This window comes from Cuculus canorus, chromosome 7 (assembly GCF_017976375.1).
Source record: "Cuculus canorus isolate bCucCan1 chromosome 7, bCucCan1.pri, whole genome shotgun sequence".
Lineage (NCBI taxonomy): Eukaryota > Metazoa > Chordata > Aves > Cuculiformes > Cuculidae > Cuculus > Cuculus canorus.
Genome location: NC_071407.1, coordinates 5354165 through 5374439, shown reverse-complemented (window position 1 = coordinate 5374439; position 20275 = coordinate 5354165). Strand labels below are relative to the sequence as shown.

The 20275-nt window shown below is 41.0% G+C and overlaps 1 protein-coding gene across 5 annotated transcripts in view; it reads left to right on the top strand.

Annotated features, from left to right (window-relative positions):
• Positions 1 to 20275, top strand: part of PLEKHS1 (pleckstrin homology domain containing S1) — a 22487-nt gene extending 2212 nt beyond the window's left edge. For 2 of the 5 annotated variants that reach the window (XM_054071888.1, XM_054071884.1), the window contains exons 3-18: positions 547 to 697; positions 787 to 941; positions 3461 to 3594; positions 4805 to 4896; positions 5002 to 5108; positions 6040 to 6174; positions 7804 to 7879; positions 8552 to 8659; positions 9307 to 9402; positions 12498 to 12608; positions 13610 to 13725; positions 14976 to 15185; positions 15260 to 15361; positions 17222 to 17357; positions 18139 to 18227; positions 19136 to 20275. In XM_054071888.1, the coding sequence (XP_053927863.1) occupies positions 3564 to 3594; positions 4805 to 4896; positions 5002 to 5108; positions 6040 to 6174; positions 7804 to 7879; positions 8552 to 8659; positions 9307 to 9402; positions 12498 to 12608; positions 13610 to 13725; positions 14976 to 15185; positions 15260 to 15361; positions 17222 to 17357; positions 18139 to 18207 (1389 nt within the window). In that variant the 5' untranslated portion in view covers positions 547 to 697; positions 787 to 941; positions 3461 to 3563 and the 3' untranslated portion in view covers positions 18208 to 18227; positions 19136 to 20275. Of the gene's footprint in view, positions 1 to 546; positions 698 to 754; positions 942 to 3460; positions 3595 to 4804; positions 4897 to 5001; positions 5109 to 6039; positions 6175 to 7803; positions 7880 to 8551; positions 8660 to 9306; positions 9403 to 12497; positions 12609 to 13609; positions 13726 to 14975; positions 15186 to 15259; positions 15362 to 17221; positions 17358 to 18138; positions 18228 to 19135 lie in introns of all 5 variants that reach the window. The other 3 variants (XM_054071887.1, XM_054071886.1, XM_054071885.1) reach the window with 3 other exon arrangements.

Below are 20275 nucleotides of genomic sequence, written 5' to 3'. Positions count from 1 at the left end.
AACAAGGTGCTCTCGGCATTTGCAAGAGGTCTCCTGGTAGACCAAAGTTTTCCTGGAACAAAGGAGCACAGGAATTCTACCTGCTGACTTAGAATCAAAGGAAGCAATTGAGGTTGAATCTTAACATCTGGGCTAGTTCTAGTATACTAAATCATAGAATGGTTTGGGTTGGAAGGGACCTTAAAGATCATCCAGTTCCAACCACCATGTCTTCCACTGGATCAGGCTGCTCAAAGCCCCATCCAGCCTGGCCTTGAATACCTCCAGGGATGGGGCAGCCATGACTTCTCTGGGCAACGAATGGTTTAGCACATAAAACTATTATCATTAGCGATATACTAGATGTTTGTGGAGAGAAGCCAAAAAATTCGCCTCTAACCAAGATGGACACGGACCCTGCAGTGAACGTATATTGTCATTACGTAGGTAGCGTAAGAAATCACCCTCGTATGTTCTAGTAAATGTTGTTCTTTAAATCTGAACTTGGTTACGTTTTTATGGTACTTTATGATCTTTTAGGGCTCTTAATGTTGCTTTGTCTTCCAGTTGTGGGTGGATATACTTTAGACACAGCTCGGGGAAAATAAAGGGACTGTTTAGCAAGCTGAATCAGCAAAAACAAGCTGTCTCCAGGCTTTCTTCTTCTTCAGAGACATATATGGCTGCCTCAAATGTGCATATATTTCATTGCTTATAAGTAAGTATTGATCATTTGGATTTCCCCTTTCAGTCTTTAACTTTCTTTCTGTGGCAGAAACAGGAATTTCCTTGTGGATCATATTTCAGGGTGTTTGTATTTATACATGGACTATAAGAAGGCAGCCACAACGCAGGGCACGGTCACATCATGTTTTGCTGTAAGAGGCAATACAGGGAATCTGGAAGTACCTAAAGGTGTATTTCGCTGAGACCTTCTATGCTGCCATAAAGACATTTTGCCTGTAAGTATTAACGCAGTTTGTTTTCCTTGTCTTGGTGTTACGATGTTGAAGTTTTATAATAGCTTATATCTTAATCATTTGTGGCATTTTATTTGCATGTTGACTCAAGTGCCTCACTGCATTTTGAAAGTTTGAAAGCAATCAAACCTTAATGCCAGGCATACACAAATCCGAGGGGGTGTAATCGTGGAATTGGTGTTGTCTATTCTGAATTAGACATAATCTTGTTTAAAATGTTGCTTTCCATTAAAGAAAAAAGGCAATTAAATGCAACAATTAATAACTTTTTCCCAAGATGCAGAGTACAACTGTAATCTCTCAGGTTTTTGTCTACCCACCTGTAAATCTTCACTTTTACTGAAACCTAGAAGAGGCTTTTATCCTGTCATAGGCTCTTGGAACATTCTTTTGTGAGACTGCAAGCAGTCACAGTGACTCTGTCAGTCACAATGAATTGAATGTTACATTTTCTTTCATTGCAACCCTAAATGTGTGCCCCTATTATTGACACTAACAATTTGACTTTATGCGCAGTCATTTTTAGTTTTGGAAATGGATTTTTTTTTGTCCATTTTCTTCTGTAGATAAAAGATGAAAATCCTAGCAGTAAGTTTGATAACAGGCTGTCACAATGAATCTTTCTCCCCAAAAGGCAAAATCTCAAAGATTTCCCTAAAAAAACACCCAAAAAATACAGGCAGAAAAGCTCTGGAGTAGACCTAAGTTTGCAGTGGGTCACTCTCACAGCATGGTATTGCCTGGAACAGGAGGTATGGAATGATTTAGCTTTAGTTGTGTGTCAGAGGTAAAATTTTGTGTGTAACCCACCCCATGTCAGATGAGTCAGGCCAGAAAATAACCAACCTTTTCTGACTGCCACTCCTGACCGTGCCACTTCTGGCTTCACAGAGTAAATCACTGAAGAAACAGAAGCAAAGAAAACCTCTTAAATCTCAGTCCGGCCAGGGAGCTCAGCAAAACGCTAGAGAACAGCACTTACCATCTTTAGAATTTTCCTAGACGGTGGGCACTGTGTAACCTCATTGTAGCTAACTGACACTGCAAGCCAAGTTACTAAGAGGAAAGGATTTGATTTTGCAAGGAGTGAGAGCTTTGAGGTAAAGCACAGGGAAGCTTTTGAGAAGTTTCCTAAAAGACCTTACAGACAGATGTGGTATTACAAATTGGAAATGTAAGTAAATCAGAGAGACTAGATCTGATTTAAAATATATCAGAAAGCAATTGTGAGAGAAGAAAAAACTGGCCAGTGTGCAAAAGGTAGTGCCCTGCATGCAATGGATTGGCCGGAGTGCAGAGCTCACATACAAAATGCAAAGAAATAGCAGAGCATTGGAGATCTGGCGTCGTTATCCTGATATTCAAATGTTGTTCTTCTCAGGAAAAAAAAGGACCAAAAGGCAAATTAGCTCAAAAAACACCAATGGAAGCCCATTAACCAAACCCACCTTTTACCTTCTGAATGTTCCATGCACTTCTCAAATCCCAGTGACTGCTGCCTGCGTGTTTTGTTAGGGTTATTTAAACAAGCTTTGGAGAAGTCATGACGTGGTTTTGTAGGCACAGTGGTGTTGGGCTGAGGGTTGGACGGGATGATCTTATAGGTCTTTTCCAACCTTAATGATTCTATGATTCTAAGTCCATGGAAATGCATTGGTGCATTTTTCCTCCCTGCCAGTCCCTGTTCCCATCGCTGCCACAGCCTGGCTGTGACAATGAGCAGGATATTTTACTTCTTCTCAGGTTTACAGTGAGATTCCTATTTCCCTGGTAATATCGGAGAATCATAGAATCACCAGGTCGGAAAAGACCTCTTGGATCATCGAGTCCAACCATTTCTGTCTGCCACTAAACCATGTCCCTCAGCACCTCATATACCTGTCTTTTCGGAGACAGAGGAGGAGGCATTGCAAAAATAAGTTTACATAAATAATAACAGATTCTCTCTGCTTACCCTTCTGAAAAATCATAATACTGATTCACCTCTTGGAGAGCTCTGAAGTTTATTTCATCACTGTTTATGAATTTCTCTGAGGGCATTGTATTAAGAATGCTACTGACTTGCAAATTTTTGTAATTACCATAGTATTATGACTAGGTTTTCTAAATAGATTTTAAACTCTTTAGGCCAAGCTATGTCTGTTTAATACAGGACTGATTACATGGCTAAGGCATGTTGGGATGCAGTATTCCTAGGTTACAGGTCTTGTGTCTAGTGCAAAGGAAGGGGCAAGACGAAGTTCTGTTGGAAGGTCTCCAAAGTTCCTCAGCAAATGATCTCTTTGACCTATAGAAATTTATATTTTATTTATATTATCATATATCTATTATAATCTTAGCATGTAGTCTATGCTTTATTTTATAACAAAATACAATATGTATAATAGTATGCTTAAATTAATATTATTGTTTATATAGTTTATAATATATTTTTCTATGTTTATGTATTTTAGTCATCACTGTAAAAATAAACACTTGTGAGGTATTTGATATTTTCGTAGGCAGCCGTGCATGCAGTGAAATGTTGCTCAGCAGCAAGCAGAGCAAAAGGAATTAGCTCCAAGGTTTTTGCTCTCTTTGCTATCTGGGTGGAAGGAAGAATTGATGGCTTCTACAAGTAAAAGGAGTTCTGCAGGTATGAAATTTCATGTACTAAGATTTGTCAGCAGTAAGGTTGAATCAGGTTTCAATCCATTCTTATCAATATATGATGCCATTTTCTTTGCCGTCCACTGCCAAGGATTTTGTGGTAAACAATAGGTGAAAAACGGGAAAACAACACACTGAAAAATGTGGAGCTCTAATCTGGACTTACACTGTGTGTTAATTCTGCCCCTCTGGTTCCTTCTTGAAGAATCTGTCCCAGATGCAGCATTTATAGCAGAATTTTTCTTGTCCCTGACACAGGGCTTGAGCTGACATTTGTTAAAATCCTTGAAAATTAACTGGGAACTGAAAGATAGAGTCAGTATCTTCAAGGCATCGATGATGAAGCCTTACCCTCCACTGAAGTCAGTAGTAAATGGGCTTTCAGAACCAAGCATTCCTTGCATCACCACAAAGTTTGGTCATGTATATTGCTGTCTTTTCCAAAACTTATATAAATTCTTTACTGTTCTTTACTGAAAGATCCAGACTGAGGTTGAATGCACTCCTTTCAGTCACTGGATTCTTGAAAAGTCTGAATTTCCCATGCACAGTTTATAGGTTAAAAAAATGGAATGAAATTGCCATTGCTTTTGTTGGGTGTAAAGTGCCTTAGTAAAACTGAGATTTTGATCAGAAATCCACCAGTGATTAGAAAATGCAAAATTTAAGCTACAGCTGGCAACAGATGTGCAGGGTCATAAACAACTATATTCAGGCATTTTTCCACTCAAGGTTTTAGCTCGTATTTTACTTGTAAGGCTTTTTCCTTCCTGTTGTCACATCATGATTTACAGTGTGAAGTGACCTGTCCTTTGCAACCTAGCCAAATCAAATGCCATCTACAAATTTCATTAGGGGGCTGTTTACTGTCTTTCAGGTCACTAATTCGGAAGTTAAATAGCACCAGACTCCAGAAGTTAAATGAAATGGGCTTATGATATTTTCCAAGGCCCGTGCATTGTCACTATCATTTTTTCACATTTTGGGCCAGTTGTCAGCAGTAACATCGACATCAGGGAAGCATGGCCGGGCCCTGTATTTTATAGCCTTGATTTGTGTTTGTCTTCTGTAATTGTAATGTGCTTTATAGCCATTTAAGCACAGAAACCCGGTGCTCAGCAACGATTTCCAGTTCAAGCAGGTCTGTGTAAGAGATTGTCAACAAAGTAATGGTGCATTCATTTCTCTTTGATTAGTAAGAACTGAAAATACGTTTTGCCTTGAAGATGGGGTCTGCAAGCACGGATTCCTCATCAAATCACCACCTCTTCAACTTTTCAGCTCACAGGTATGCTAGCACAGATGAGTTATATTCCAGCAATCCCTCAACAAACACCTGTTATTTCTGCTATTGTGAATTTTAATGAGAGATAAATTACTTTCTCTTTGGCAGAATTCGTGGAAAAAGCGTTTTTTCATCCTGTCCAAATCCAGCAAAGGCGATTACATCCTGAAGTATCTAAAAGGCCAGAACCTGAAAGGCTCCATAGCTGTTGATCAGTATGTAACTCAAATGCATCACCCTTTTGCTTTAAGTCATGGATCAACACTCTTAGATGGCCACTGATTGTACAGACACTTGTTCCTGATGGAGGTTCCTGATCCAAATCCCACTGAAGGCCAGGAAAGAGTCTCTTGGCCTTTTGTAGGCTTTGTGTACAGCTACATATTTGTAGAAGTAAAAATCCTAAATTGCTTTGATGAAATTTGATACATTTATGTGAATGATTGTGGTGATGTGGTATCTGCAAAACACCATCTTGGCTTTGTGATCCTGAAGGTGGTATCCCTGAAGCAGAAGATATTCTGTTCCCTGTGAACAGTGCTATGCATTCACTCACAGGCGAGTAAGGATGGAGTATAGGCACACGACTTTTCCTACCTTACGGCTTTACAAAGTGCTTTGCAAGTTGTGCCGAGGTCTCCTGGCTTTACTAATCGAACTTCTTGGAAGTTAATGGAAATAGAGCTTCCATTTAAATATCCATAAAGAGTGCTTCTTGTCTGTTCCTCTTCCCTCTCATTAAAATACTGTTAATATACAATTAGTTTCAAATCAAATGTATTGTTCTGTAGTGGTTCAAAAATATCTACCAGGAATCTTTCTTACTGTCAGTTCTTTTCAAGATTCTGTGTTAGACCAACAGAAATGAGGATGGATCCAAAGTCTGCACACAAGTTTTTGCAAATGCTGATTTTATTGTTTTGCTTGGAAATTTTCTTCATTGAAAGACCATCTGTTTGGAATGTGGATATCTATTTTCTTGAGAGTTCTTTCTGTGGAAAAATATTTACCTTTTCCCATGTAGATCTCATTGTATTATGCTGTGCTTCATATAAAGTATGCACACACACATACGTACGTGTGTGCATACATTTGCCTGTAGGTAGTTATAGTTATATAGAAGGTTTTATATGGTTATCTTAACAGGATCGTAAATATCAAAGTTGGCATAAGCAATTCTGAAACCATGGAAATGGTGAGGAAGATGTTTAAGTGCTTTCCTGAGCAAGTGATGTCCCTCAGTACTGGGAACAGATGTTACTACCTCATCGGGAGCAGCAGGTAGGCATAGAGATGTGCAAATGCAATATGACATTACGGTTCAGCGAATGTAACGCTAAGCTGCTGCTACAAGGCAAGGTCCTACTCCTTCACAGCCGCTTCCACCCCTTCCTGTGTCTCAGCTACTGAAGTTGCAGCTCTGGGACAAAACAGTTCACCTGGTTGATCCAATGGAACACTGCTCTTTTCTATATTGTTTCCCCCCCCTGCCATGGCCAGGTCAATTTTTGCTGCTTCAGACAGGTGAGATAACCTTCTCTGCAGCCACGCTGTTACAACATCCAACATGTGAAAGTAATGGGAACAAGCAGCTGAGAGTGGGGATCATAGAATCAGAGTCTTTAGGTTGGGAAAGACCTTTAGGACCATTGAGTCCAGCCATTAATGTTAGCACTGCCAAGTCTACCACTAAACCATGTCCCTAAGGACCACATCTACACAGCTTTAAATTCCTCCAGGGATGGTGACTCCACCACTTTCCCGGGCAGCCTTCTCCAAGGTTTGACAACAAATTCAGTAAAGTAACTTTTTGTAACACCCATTCTAACCCTCCCCTGGCACATCCCCTGGGATGGCAGCAGCCGTACATCAGGGTGACAGTGCCGTGTCAAACTGTACCAGTTAAAGGTCAAGAAAGAGCAGAGAGCTTTGTCTTCTCACCCAGATCTTGGGAGTGAGGAAAAGCTTCTGCTCCTGATGGATAAATCACAGGACGTCATCTCACCCTGAAAAGTAGGTTGTTAATTAAGGGAAGCAGATTGAAGGAGAAAGTCCCCACAAGGGAAAAAAGATCCCATAAGTAAAGACTGAAGCCTATGGTGCAGCAGGGCAGTGTGCTTCCAGCTCTCCCAGGCTGCAATACTGTCCTCAGTAAGGGCAGAAACTGCTGTTGTCAAGGTGATCAGCCAAAGCTTAGTCAGGTGAGGGAGAATATTTGGCACAGGGCTCCTCTGCTGTTGTTTCAGAGGAGGAGTGCATTCTCCTCTTCAGTTTCCCAACCACAAACATATCACGGGTTTTTCCGCCTTTGTGCAGAAGAGCAGCTGATGTGTGAAATGTTGATAAGCGCCGAAGAAAAACACATACCTGTGTGTTACTTGAGCATGCCACACCACACCTTCCCCTGGGGCACTGCTCTCACAGCCCATTTTCTTTGGAGGGGGGGGCATTCCAGAATTAATGCAACCAACTCCACCTCAAGCGTGAAATGGGGCTTCAGGGGTCCTTTCGTGGCATGTTTCTTGTCCTGCTCACCCAAAAGCATTCCCAAACCTTGTTAGCTGTCTTTATGGCAGGATTGGGGGAGCAGCGTTACACAAGGAAAAGGAAGCAGAATGCACTGCCCAACCTCTCCGCCTCTCCCCATCTCTGTGTCTCTTGCGTTTGCACAACCCAACAACCCCCGCAAACATTTTACCTCCCAGTCCTGGGCTGCATCTCCCAGAAATCAAACTTTGCCATCTGGCTATGGCCACCCAAGCATTCTCTCTTGAAAGGAAGGTGCAGATTTTCCCCACTGATTTCAGGAAGCGTTATTTTGAGCCCCATAGGAAGATGTGGGTAGGCAAATGGGCTTTCCTTATGTTTTACCTATGAGTACATTTTCATTTCTCTTGTTCCGAACTACAGGCAGGAAACAGAGGAATGGGTCGCCATGATATCATCAGTCTGCGGGGGGGCCAGAAGAAGTGGATGCTGCCCTGAGGTGACACATTACTACACTTAAGTTTAGAAAGAAAGAAGTTCATAATTTTATTAGAAACCTGCACAGAGAATTTTCCTGAATTTGGCCTTGCAAGTTAATCAGAAAATAATTTTCCATATAAATTCAGTACCGTGGCTTTATGCTTTGAGCAGGCATCGCACAGGCTGTCTATGCTGGGATTGATTTTACATTGAAGGAGTCTCTTTGAAGAGTAAGCTACATGGAAATTAGGAGATGATTGACATTATGCTGCAATGAATTGCAGCTTTGATGTGTCAGAATGAAACCTTGTGTGTTGTTCTTACCAGGTGTTTTTTGATTATATTTACATGCTGTTTTACAAACTGATGCACAGCGAGTCTGTCAATGGTAGGAGCAGCTGGAAGCTCTTGTTACTTCAAGCTCAGGCCCATGTTTCTGCACCTCGTCAACCAGTCAGGTCCACCAGTTCAAGCTTAGCACTACATCCCCAAACTCGCTGCTTACATCCCCACAGCTTCCACTCAGCTCAGAGTGCAAGCAGGTCAGATTTATGTCTGAGTGAAAAATGCTATGTAGACAACCTCTCTGAGCCGTTTTAAGTGAAATTTGGGCTAGTGGGCTGCATCAGTACATTGTGGTCCATGCCCTTCAGGAGGTTGCCTTCTTATACTGCTGTGATTTTATTTCTAGATCCAAGATCTTCCAGATCCAGAAGTGAGAAGCCGTCCCTCCTCTTTGCCACTGTTCTTGAATTCAGTAGATACAATCAGTTTCCCAGGAAGTCAAAGCTGCCAGAAGGTAAACAGATCAGCCATGCTTAATAATGAGTTTGCTCCTAGGGACAACTGTGAAATTAGATTTGTATAGTTGCTTTTTTCCATCAAGAACTTGTGCAATGGGTGCCCGGGTGGTGTCTTGTGCTCCCTGGTGGGGTTCCTGAGCAGGACCTGGATGATAACATCCGAGAGTCCCCACAAAGGGAAGGCTTTTGAGGAGAGTCTGCATGTAATAAAAGCAGGTGTTGATGCAATGAGAAATTATATTCATTGGCTCTCTCAACCAACTGGAAAGATTAGCAGTCATAGAACCAATCTCTGTAGATTTGCTTTGACATGCCTTTGCAAAGCCATGTGATGATTGTTTTGACAGCTGCCTCCTGCATTCCTTCTGTTTTGTGATTGTGCTTTTCTTTGCCTCTCTTCAGGCTGTAAAGCCTAGAGGGGAGTTCAGGTCTTCCAGATCTTCCCTCTCACTATTTAAATAGAAAGGAAGGCAATCATTGCTCGTGCCCCAGAGCAATTGCAGTCCCCATCCTCTGGTGACAGGCTGAAGGGCAGCCAAGGGAGTCTCTAGTCACAGAGTTGTGTACCAGTCGCCCATCTGGAGGAAGCTGAATGCAGGTGAAGCACCTTTGGGATGAGTCAACTTTTTTCTTTTTTATACAGGAGAATGGTCCCTCAGAAGACAAGAACAGACCTAATTCAGATCCTGGCCCTCATCAGGCTCTGTGTGACTCACCGAGAGGAGTTTTTCCAACCCTGGTGAGCAGACAAATCAAACAGCTCGACTTGTTCAGCCAGCAGAAGTGACTGTTGGCTCTTATCTCACCCAAATATATGTAACAATAGATTATTCATCTACGTTCCCAGCACACTGAGTTGGTTTTCACTGTAAAAGTTTCCTAAATATAGTTAGTCTGATGTCTTGTTTAGCACTGAAAATAACCTTCTAAGAACTTGCTGGAAATACCCTTTGTTTCTTAGAGGCAGATCCTTAGAGCTTCTGTGCAATATGCACCTGGGGGAAGCTGTCCAAAACTTGATTAAGAAAACTCTGAAGTTGCACTGCATTACATTTCTCAGCTGTGCCACAGTCTTCCTAAATGCTTTCTTTCTGCAGCCTCTGCCAGGAGAAATTGAATCAATGTAATTGAACTGCAGAACAAAGGCTCATTAAATTAAGGCACACCTCAGGACTGACCTTCTGTAAGCATAAATACAACTTCAAGTAATTCAGCATCCTTGTCTGGGAAGAACAATTTAAAAAGAGACAATGATGGATGTCAGACCAGGTTGGATGAGGCTATAAGCAACCTCATCTAGTAGAAAGTGTCGCTGCCCACAGCAGGAGGGTTGGAACTGGATGATCTTTAAGGTCCCTTCCAACCCAAACCATTCTATGATTCTATGTCATCATGTATTGTTGATTAAGTGTTCTGATCGATGTTCCCTGAACAAATCCTGCAGCAGTTTCAGATGGATTTACTGCCTCTGCAGCAGAGTCCACAGAACAGAAGGCACAACCAAGGCTCCACCACACCAGTATGCAGTTTGGCAGATGTGTTTGAACCCATCTTTATTAGCAGTTTATGCACTGTACTGTGATCCAGAGTGGCTGAGATACAGGGAAAAGAATCTGTTTTGCTGTCATAGCTAACAGGGTGGTAAATCATGTGCTGCAGGCACCATCCATGTGTACAGGCTGGCAGCAAGTATGAGATAATACAGCTAAATTTAGTGGAAACTAGTGAAAATTGTTGAAACTCCATTGCAATGCCATGGGCCGTTAGCACTGCTCAGCTGATGCACAGCACTTCATGAAGCTGCAGTTATTCAACTGTGAGTCTGAGCTCTGAAATGCATTAAGTCAACCCTTAGTCTGATTTAACCAGTGCTGCTCTCAATGCATACCAAGGCGCTCTTTCTGTCTCGTTCGTTAATTCCTCTCATACTCAAGGTGCCTCAGAGAACGCGTATTGTATGCAGCTGTTCAAGCTAGGACAGACTGACCATGAGGGTTAAAAGATAAGGAATCTGGATTTTATCTTTTTAGCCCGAAGCGGAGGGAAAGGCAGGAAGCTCATATTTCTATTTCAGCATGTGTGAAAATAAATAACCTTACTGTAGAACTAACAAGGAACGAAAAATGTTCATACATTCGATAAAAATATATTTCACTTGCCTCATAAGTTCAGCATCTGTTATTATCTCTGGATCTATTCTCTGCTCAGTGATGTCTAGACAGCTGACTTCCAAATTAATCCCTTGTGTTTACGTCCTGTTAGAAGTGTGACTCTGCATTTCTAGTATCTGATTCATTTTGCTTTTTATTGGTGGTTCCCTCAGCCAGGCTCAGATCTTGAAAACTCTTGGGTCTCACTAGTCATTACTCATGCAAACAGGACTATCAATGTCAATTGAGTCCAGTCATGTAGGCAGGGACCCAGCCACCCAGGGAGGTTTGGGGACCTGATTCCCTTTCAATCCACATTTTCGAGCTACCAAGCCACGTCTGACTCAGCAATTCAATATCACCTATTTTGACACACAGCTTTTAAGACCTGAAGTGCATTAAAATAGAGAGCTCTCGTGTATCACCCTGTGCAGCTCATCACTGTAGTATATTGCAGATTGTATCTGTTCGACACACCTAATTCTGTAATTCCCTCTGAAGGAAACACATAAAACACCCTTTCTCTAAGGAGCCTAAAACTAACAATTAATCAATTGTTCTCCGAGTATCGTTTCCATCTTGCACTACAGCAATTTTTTTCTGTCATCTCTTTCACTCTCATGCAAATCCACAGTGTGTTTCAACTTGCGTAGCTCTGTGTCTGAGAACAATTGTACAATGACATTGGCTGCACTGCTTTGGTTGTAAAGCTTTTGGAGGAACGGAGATGTCATCAAACTGCTTTAGGGAAACTCAGTGCTGCTACAGCTTAACCTCCTCCTTCCCGTTGTCCCAGTAATCTGCAGTGGTGCCGAGAGGAAACGCTGCATTTGGCCAAACGTAGCCCCTCTCAGTGACTGGAGGCTCAGTTTGGGAAGCTGATGAGTGCTATCTGCTCTCTGAAAGCTCCTAGGAGCTGGAGGATCTTAAGACTTCATAAAATCACCTCCTCTTCCCCTTTTCCACAAGTATTTACTCATTTGATTGAGCCAAAGCCTTTGAAAAGTCACTAGGAAACTCATTCATGACTTTCTATTGTGACCACAGAGTCAGTCATGTTCCTGCTGGGTTTTGTTATGCACTTCTTGAAGGACCATTTGTAGGTTTGTTCTGACTCCTACAGAGTGTGCTTTTTATGTCATTTATACCACCAAGCTACAAAAATACATTCATCATCTTTAATTTCTATTCAATGCCAGTTTCTTCTCTTTACATGTAAGAGAGTAATTAGTTTACTTTACTTTACCTTGAAAAGAGTTATATATTCTGTGGCACATTTAGCAATTATTAAAATGATCACCATGGAAACCAAGGATGTAAGTGGAGAGATAAAAAATGGTTGCATCACGAACATGGCATGGGGAATTGTATTGGGAGGCAGCTAAATACTAATTACCGTATTCTTCATTATAATGAAGTCAACGAGGAGACATAAAAATAAATAATTTATCTTTGTGACTAAGAAAGGTAAACTTGGTGGAGGGATTGATTTCTCCTTGACTTACCAAACCTTGTTCCTAAAACAGACTGGCTCTGAGCATATCTCTTTTCATGGAGCAACTTTTCTTTCCATGTTTTCTCTGGATGTTTTCTGGTTCTATTGCTTCTCTGTGTAAACGGGAAAATCCATGTTAAACAATCTGCATAACTGAACCTGTTAAATACAAACCTATCCTTTTAACAGGATAAAAATCTGGGAAAGAGTGAGGAAAATCTGCTGTCATTGGTTACAGATGAAGACATCAAGGAAGATGAAGAAGACTATTACCAAACTCCCAGCAGTCTTTTAGCAAAGGTAGTTTATCAGTTGTGGGTTCTGCTGGATTATTAATAGCTCCAAGGAGAGAGGAGACGTTTAATGAGCCAAAGAGGAACTGGTCTGAGGAACCACTAGTACCTTGCAAAAGAAATACGTAGATAAAGCAGTAGGTAACAGAGCTTTCATTTGTACAAGAAAAAAATACACTAGGCTCATTCAAAGGATCTTTCTGGTAGAAAGTGGCGTTTTGACAAAAACATTGCTGATTTTGTTGAAATTCCCCAAATTGACTGTTTCATTGTAAATGGCTTCTGCCTGTTGTGTCACAGGGTTGTTTTTATTTCAAAAGTGAAAACTTCATTTAGAAAATGTAGCTTTATATTATTTTTTACATATTTTACAATGTAATTCTGTAGAAGCATCAGTAAGCTGCATAAAACGAAGCCGTACTTCAAAAACGCCGTGAAACATTTTGATATCTACGTTTCACTGTGAAACAAGGGAGCAGGAGGAATCATACCGGTAATTCGAAAAATAAAAATTTCACATCTAATTTGGGAGGCTAATTTCTCTAGGCTTTCTGTGTAGTTGTCAGGAGAACCTAAATTTTCAGTCTTCTTCAGGAGCCACAGCCTCTCTCTGAAGACTGTACAGCTGACTAAAGGACATTAACAATGTGATTTGGTTGTATAATCGAAGTGCTATAAGTTAAGCACTCCCAAAGTACAAGACTTTTTTTTTTTTAAAACCTGTTTAAATTCAAACATAACAATTTTTTTTTGTGGTAGTATTTTAGAATATAGCTGGTTATGTCCCAGCCTGACATGAAAGCAAATGGTAGTGTCAATAATATCAGATACCAGTAACTTCTGTCTTTCAGCCAGCTTTCTAGCTCATGGTTTGTGGGAAGTGGCTGAGCTCTATCAGCCAATGTGTTTAAACTATTTGTTCACTGGACCAAATAAGGAAATTAGGAAGGTCTCTTTCTGAAGGCAAAGCAAGGACTTACATCTTATGTTGTTATGTCTTTACAACAGTGCACTACTGAAGTATCAAAGCCTGACCCTACAGGTGAGTCTGATGTCCCTGTGCAAGAGAAACCAGAGCAGAAGAACTCAGTAAAGGAGAACATTTATATGTCAATGAAATCACTGTAAGTAAAAACTTCATTAACAATAGAGCTGTTATTTGTGTTAATTACATAATAATACGTAGAGATTGCATCTTGTTTGAATGAGTCCTTTGGTCTTTGTTCAGAAAGTTCAGAACTTGTGGGAATACCAGAGTGAAATTCAGATTTATCAGTAGGAAATTTAAACTTGTATTGCAGACTCTTGTTTTTAGACAGGCTCTGACTATCGGATGCGGTTTGCTGACTGACACTTATATCTAGGTTTTCTTGACATGACAGCCCACCACTTTACTCAAATACCACAGCCAAGCCCGAGCAACCTTTCAGACAAGTACTGTCCAAAGCAGGCAGCGTTATCTAGTGGTTGAAAGAGAAAGGTGACATGAGGCATTAACTCCCAGCTTTTTCCAGTAAGAAATTATGAGATTCTGAGTAGGTCATCTCCTTTCTTATGTGTTCCCATCCAAAGAGCAGCTCTGATGCTGTGTACTTGGAAGGTACAGAGTCTGGCATGTCACAAAGAAAGACCTGAACTTTGTGTCACATTTGTAGTGCGACAAGGAAGCCTTACGATCTCCGTGATATAGCACAGTATACTAAAGAGAAGCGTGCATACACATAAAACCGTACCTCCTGAGCTGACTATGGCCTGCCACCTACAGACAGTGGAGTCTTATACCACATAGTGGGAGGCAGCTGGAAACACAGGCCCACAAACCAGTTTATTCCACTAGATTTACTCGAGAAGCTGTGTCTTTGAGAGCCCCTGGAGTGAATTACTGTAGAAACATCAAGTCTGTGTAGTCTGAGTTAAAATATACCAAGAGCAGCTTTTGCTGCGAACCCCTTTTTTGCTGCTGTTTGGGGCGTGGAGGGGAGTTGGCTGCAGGCATTGTAAGGTTCATCAAATAAACCTCAAAAGCATTCAAGCACATCTGAGTTATCTCCCAGGGGATAGCATTACACCCCTGCAGAAGGTAGTACAGCCAAGGCCAACAATCTGTACTCAGATCCTTTGTCGACGCATGTTGTTAGCTGGAATGTTTTCAGGCTTAATAAATAGTCTTTAAATACTGGAAAGGTTTATTTTGGGAGTTACGGTCTGTTTTTAGAAGGTGCTTATTTTACTTAGCTGTAATTTTGTCCACTGGATATTCTACGAGAACTTGTTATTCTTTGCTTGTCTGATGGCTGTTTGATCCAGCTTCAAATACAGCAAGAGCACCTGGAATAGCCAGACTGGTTCATTTTTTATTACTGTTCCTCTTCAGTAGGTTGCTGGATGGGAGCTGCCAGCTCACATGCAGTTGTGATGGGCTCCTGAATCCTCCCAAACAGCAAGACAATGGTGCATGTCCAAGAGACCTGGAAGGAAATAGAGACCTAAAACTCACAGAAAGCACCACCATCCATCATCCAACCCTTCAGAGAGGGCAAAATTCGTTGCCGCTTTCAGTAGTTCAATTGTCTATACTGCTTGGGTAAGTGTCTTCAATTTTCATTGCTGTTGAGGTACTGCTAGAGCGTTCCTGGTCTCTGATGTTTTCTCTCATAGTCAAGTTACAGATGAGACTCAGCTGCAGAAGTTGGATATTTTTGTCCCCCCGGCTGATATTAACAGTTACTTAAAACTTACTGAAGCAGCAGGACAAATATGGTAAGTTCTGGATGTCTTGTCATGGTGCCCTTCAGATGTGAGTGAGAGACAATCAGTGTAGGTACGGACATGTACAGCCATACACATCCAGGTACAGTTTCGGCAGCGCGGAACAGGGCAAGGTCAGTGTGTGCTGGTGCTTCGGTGATTCCTTTCTAACTCTTCATATACTTGAATTTCTATTTCAACTGCTGTTGAAAAAGACTGTATAGAATTTAAGTCCTTTAGCATGCTGTGTAATAATCAGCAATGAAGTCCCACCACAAAAGCTGCTCTTCTAATGTTGGTGTGAAATCTGCCAGTCAATTTTATCTTTCCTTTGATGAAACACAGTGATGGCATGTCTCAGAGATATAATGAGGGGATATATCTTGTGATAGGGTCAGTGGGGCCTTTCAATCAAAAAACTTGCTGGCTTTAGTATAGGTAGCCAATAACCCTTTGTTATGGATGATAAAACTAAAAATTAGGAAGTGCCTACAAGGGATAGGCTCCGAGTCCCATTTATTGGACTTCTGTACCCCCTTACGTACACATAAGTCTTATGAAGAAAAGGGAGATTTGTGGAAAGGCATGACAGACCTTTGGAAAGCCATAAAACCTCTCTGTTGCTGGAAAGGGTAACAGCATGGAACCCATGAGCACAGCGGGAACCATTTCCAAACCTAGTAAATTCAGTATTTTATTCTCTTGCATCAAATCCTTTCTTATCTAGTTTTCCCTTTAACCTATTAGCCTCATAGTGTTGACCTACACCGCATCATTTTGTAATTTAAGTAGTAGTGCCTGCAAAGCGCTCTGAGACTCATTAGTTAAGTGTGAGCTGTAAATGAAAACTTAAATTATTTTACATAAATCAAGCTGAATGAGTTGGACAGCAGCATGCAATTATCTTCAAGTTAATCCTTGCAATGATTCAGTAGTAGGAATGAGTGCAAGACAGAGATTTTACAAGTAGGTATTGCAGGCTTGAGCACATACATCTTAGTAGTCCTGTTGGAAATTGGTGCTCTCCCTGGACCTTCAATATCAATGACTAGGATAAAGAAGAGGGAGCAGAAAAAATGTTCAGTGCATACTCCTGTGCTACCTGTTGATTTTTCATTGCCACACAGACTTTTGCTGTTGTTCTCATATTCACACTGATTAGGAGCACTGTGTGTACTGTGTACAAGTCCATTTGTTTCAGCCAGTGGGAGCAGGAAGGAAAAATACCACTGTAAAAGGGACTGGAACTGGGACTCTATCTCAATAATTTGATCTAATTCTAAATTTACAGAGCTTTCTCAGTGGAAACTCATATTGATAGAATTTGGAACAGAGCTCGAGGTCTGACTGTCAGGTCAGGCAATTCTAAATAGCTTGTCAGCAAGGAAAATCTATCAGAGACCAGCAGGAAAGAGACTGGAATTTCCCTGAGAGTCCCATCAAGGCAGCAATGGATCTTGTCACAGTTGTATCATTGATAAAACAGATGATAATGTTTTAATTCAATTCTTTTGGAATTACTTTGGAAATCATCTCAGTCAAACATAGGGCGAACACATCTGCAGCAGCGTACGTGTACCTGCAGTGAGTCTGGCCAACTGCTTTTGAACTGGAATCCACTCGCCCTGGTGACCTTGCTAGCATCAGTCTCCCTTGTTAACAGGCTGCAGTGGCAGTGTCGTGTGCACTTCTAGGAGAACCTGTTGGAATGGGTGAAACAGCGTGGGTTTAGCTAGAACCAGATCCAAAAGTTGTGAAGTCATTCGTTTCCAGCAGGCAGTACCATAAATGCAATTCTGTTCACCCGTTGCCATTCTGTTAGCAGTAACTGCATATCCCACATGTTTCCTCCATTGTTTGTCCTCTTCTAAGTGTCTCACAGTGGACTGGTCCTTCCCGACTGGGATGTTTGTTTAATCACGGAGACCATATAGTGGCTGTGAATGATCTGCAACCCCAGGACATGGAGGAGGCTTACTTCTTCATCAGCAGGTCCACAAGGAAGGAGGTAAGCTTGACCAACCTAAAGGTGATGGTCAAATTAATCAGGCCAGATGAGATACTAAGTTGCTTTTTTGCATTTCAGGTGGCTTCATTCAAAACACTTTATTCTGTTTTAAGTTTGGCATAAATAACTTCAGTAACAAATAGCTCTTCAGCATCATTCTGATGTAGCATCTCTTATTCTTGGGCTATTTGAGGAATGCAAGTTCAGCACTGATGTATTTAAGGACTTGATCTCAAAGATCTGAGTGACCCCAAGAGATACTACCATGCAACCATAAATGAGAGTTACTTGGTACCTTTTGGTTTGTGAATTGCAGACTTTGGCAAATAAATGATTGCCTTCAGTGGATGTGTAGTTCTTTATAGTGATTTTAGATATTGAGGACAAAGCCCTAGACACCTGCTTCCTGTTAGCAATCAAATATTCCACATCTCCTTGGGTGATACCACCTTTTTGGATTTCGTGGGTGATTTATAAATGGTACCTTAACACCACAGTGACCTGCTATGTGTCGGTACCTATATTTTCTCAGATGGACTCAAATCAGTATCCGGTTTCTCTGACCTACATGATTCATATTTGAATTTTGCTGAGAAAGTTGAGCTCATCAGATGCTGTTGTCATCTAAAGAAAAGAATGCCAGTCTCAGCAAGAAAAAGTACTCATCTCTCTTAACAGGGTATTTTTACTGAGCTAGTTAAAATATAAGCCAGATAGTAGCACAGATGTTGATCAGATATAACAAGCTATAGGTGTTTATCCGTTTTTTTTATTTTTTAAGGTGAAACTTACTGTCTGTAGGCTTCCACATTCCGATATCTTCCATGTTAAAGGCTGCTCGTGTTCCTGAAAAAAGACCTCAGTGACTAAGTAAGTGCCAAAGTTCAAGGGAAAAGATCAAGGAGGAGAATGTGGTACATAGTGTTTGGAGGTAACCTTTATCTTCTAGAGCTGCCAGATCTCTTTTTTTTTTAATGAAGTATGAAGACTACAGAACGTGGATTTCATTTTCATTTTATGTCCTACTAACTTGTTTTGTGGACATGAATGGCATGTGTTTGGCTTCTATTTCATGTTAGTGTGTATTTCAGTTAAATGAAAAAACCTGAGGGTCAAATCATTTATGAAACCTTTGTACTGTGTATACTCTGTATCTGAATGGATATGTGCACAAACACAGTTGTTTGTGTGCAGGTGTTTTTACATACATATATATTTCCAGCAAGATAGATTGTTTTAATAGATGATGATGATGTATATGAATTACTCTTTATAAGTATAGATAATTTTATCTTACCAGGTACAACCAAAATAAATACTGGGTTTATCAGGCATAGGATTAGTGACATTAAAAGATTTATGTAAGCTTTGTTTAAGGTGGATTTAGACCAAAGGAGGTATTTTTCCAGCTTCCAATTGAAATAGGCCAAGTCAGCTACAGCAGTGAGAAGCTACACTCACTAAAATCAGCATTGGTGCCACTTACTCCAGTCATAAATTTGACAAATGTGCTTGATGCTTCATTTGAAATCCTGTCTGAATTCTTTAGAAAGTTGTTACAAAATTTTATTTAACCAAATATTAAAACAGCATCAGTAAGTCCAAGCAAGCAAACACAGATATTTGTACAATCTATTCAGATCAGCTCCTATTCCAAAGAATAATTTCCGGACTAAATGTTTTTGCAGCCTTTATCGTGTGCTGTTGAGATAAGAGTGTTTGGGACATGCTTATTTCTCAAGGTGGGAAAGGGTCGCTTTTTGATATTTCTGTTTCAGTGGCGTTCAAAGGCCTGTTTGTGCTGAATTCTGCATAAAAACGGAGTGAAACCCCCGTTCTGGAACTACAGAGGTGGAAAATGGAATTGAAGACATTCCTTGGGAGCTCTTCTCCAAAGCTGCTATGGGTCTCCTTTAGCCTGCACTGCCTCTTTGAGCACAACTATCCTATTTCTGCCTAAGGGGTCTCTGAGGGATGGGATGGCCGTCCATCACCGTACAAGGCTTCTTCCAGCTCTGTAACGGTATCGACCTGCTAGGACAGTCCTCTAGGCCTGAATCCTAAGATCACAGATCATCGAGTTCAAGAGTATCCACTGAGGGTGTCAGCCTTGACCTTTCCTGCCCAAGGTTTGCCTATGCTCATCTTCTGAACTTTACAAAAGGAAAGTCCAAGCCTTCCCATGTTGTCCCAAGACTCAGCTCTCTGTATAATTAGGGAGTTTTTTCCTCCCATTTATTCTAGATGATCTTTTTAAAAAATGTTTTTTCTTGCCCTTTTTGGTGGGCGTGGGGAATGTTTGATTTCCAGTGATATTTTCCTGCCTCTTCTCCCTTCTCTTTTTTTAGCTCAAACGTCCTGCATTCTTTCAAACATTTTTTTAACCATTTCCTGAAAGTGGTCACCTGTTACAGAACCGCAAGGCAAATACCTTGTTTTCCAGTTATGGGTGAACAAAGGAGGTGAGGCAGCGGTAAAACAATTCTCTGGAACTTCATAGATAACCATTTCCAAAAAGAGGTGAACTGGCCAAAGATGATGTGATGCGTACGTGGTAGTTAGAAGAGAGCCACCACTGAGGAACCTGCAGGTGGGCATTGCTGCTAAAGCAGGTGCTGCACAATGCATGGAGCACCTCTTGGCCATGGAAGGATGTCAGTTTTGGACAAAAATGGAATTTGGCTGGATAGCCCATGCACAGAATGATTCCAGAATGTTTCAGAAAACTGGGAGATTAATTATGTATTTCAGTAAACAGTTACTGATGCGTTACCCCATAATTGATCATTATGTCAGTTTGCACAATCATAATTGCAGATAATGAATGTCACATATTGGCTGATTCATAGCATTTACAGAGATGCAATATGGAATTGACACTGGTACAGTAAGTTGTCTGCCCACATATGATTAATAAA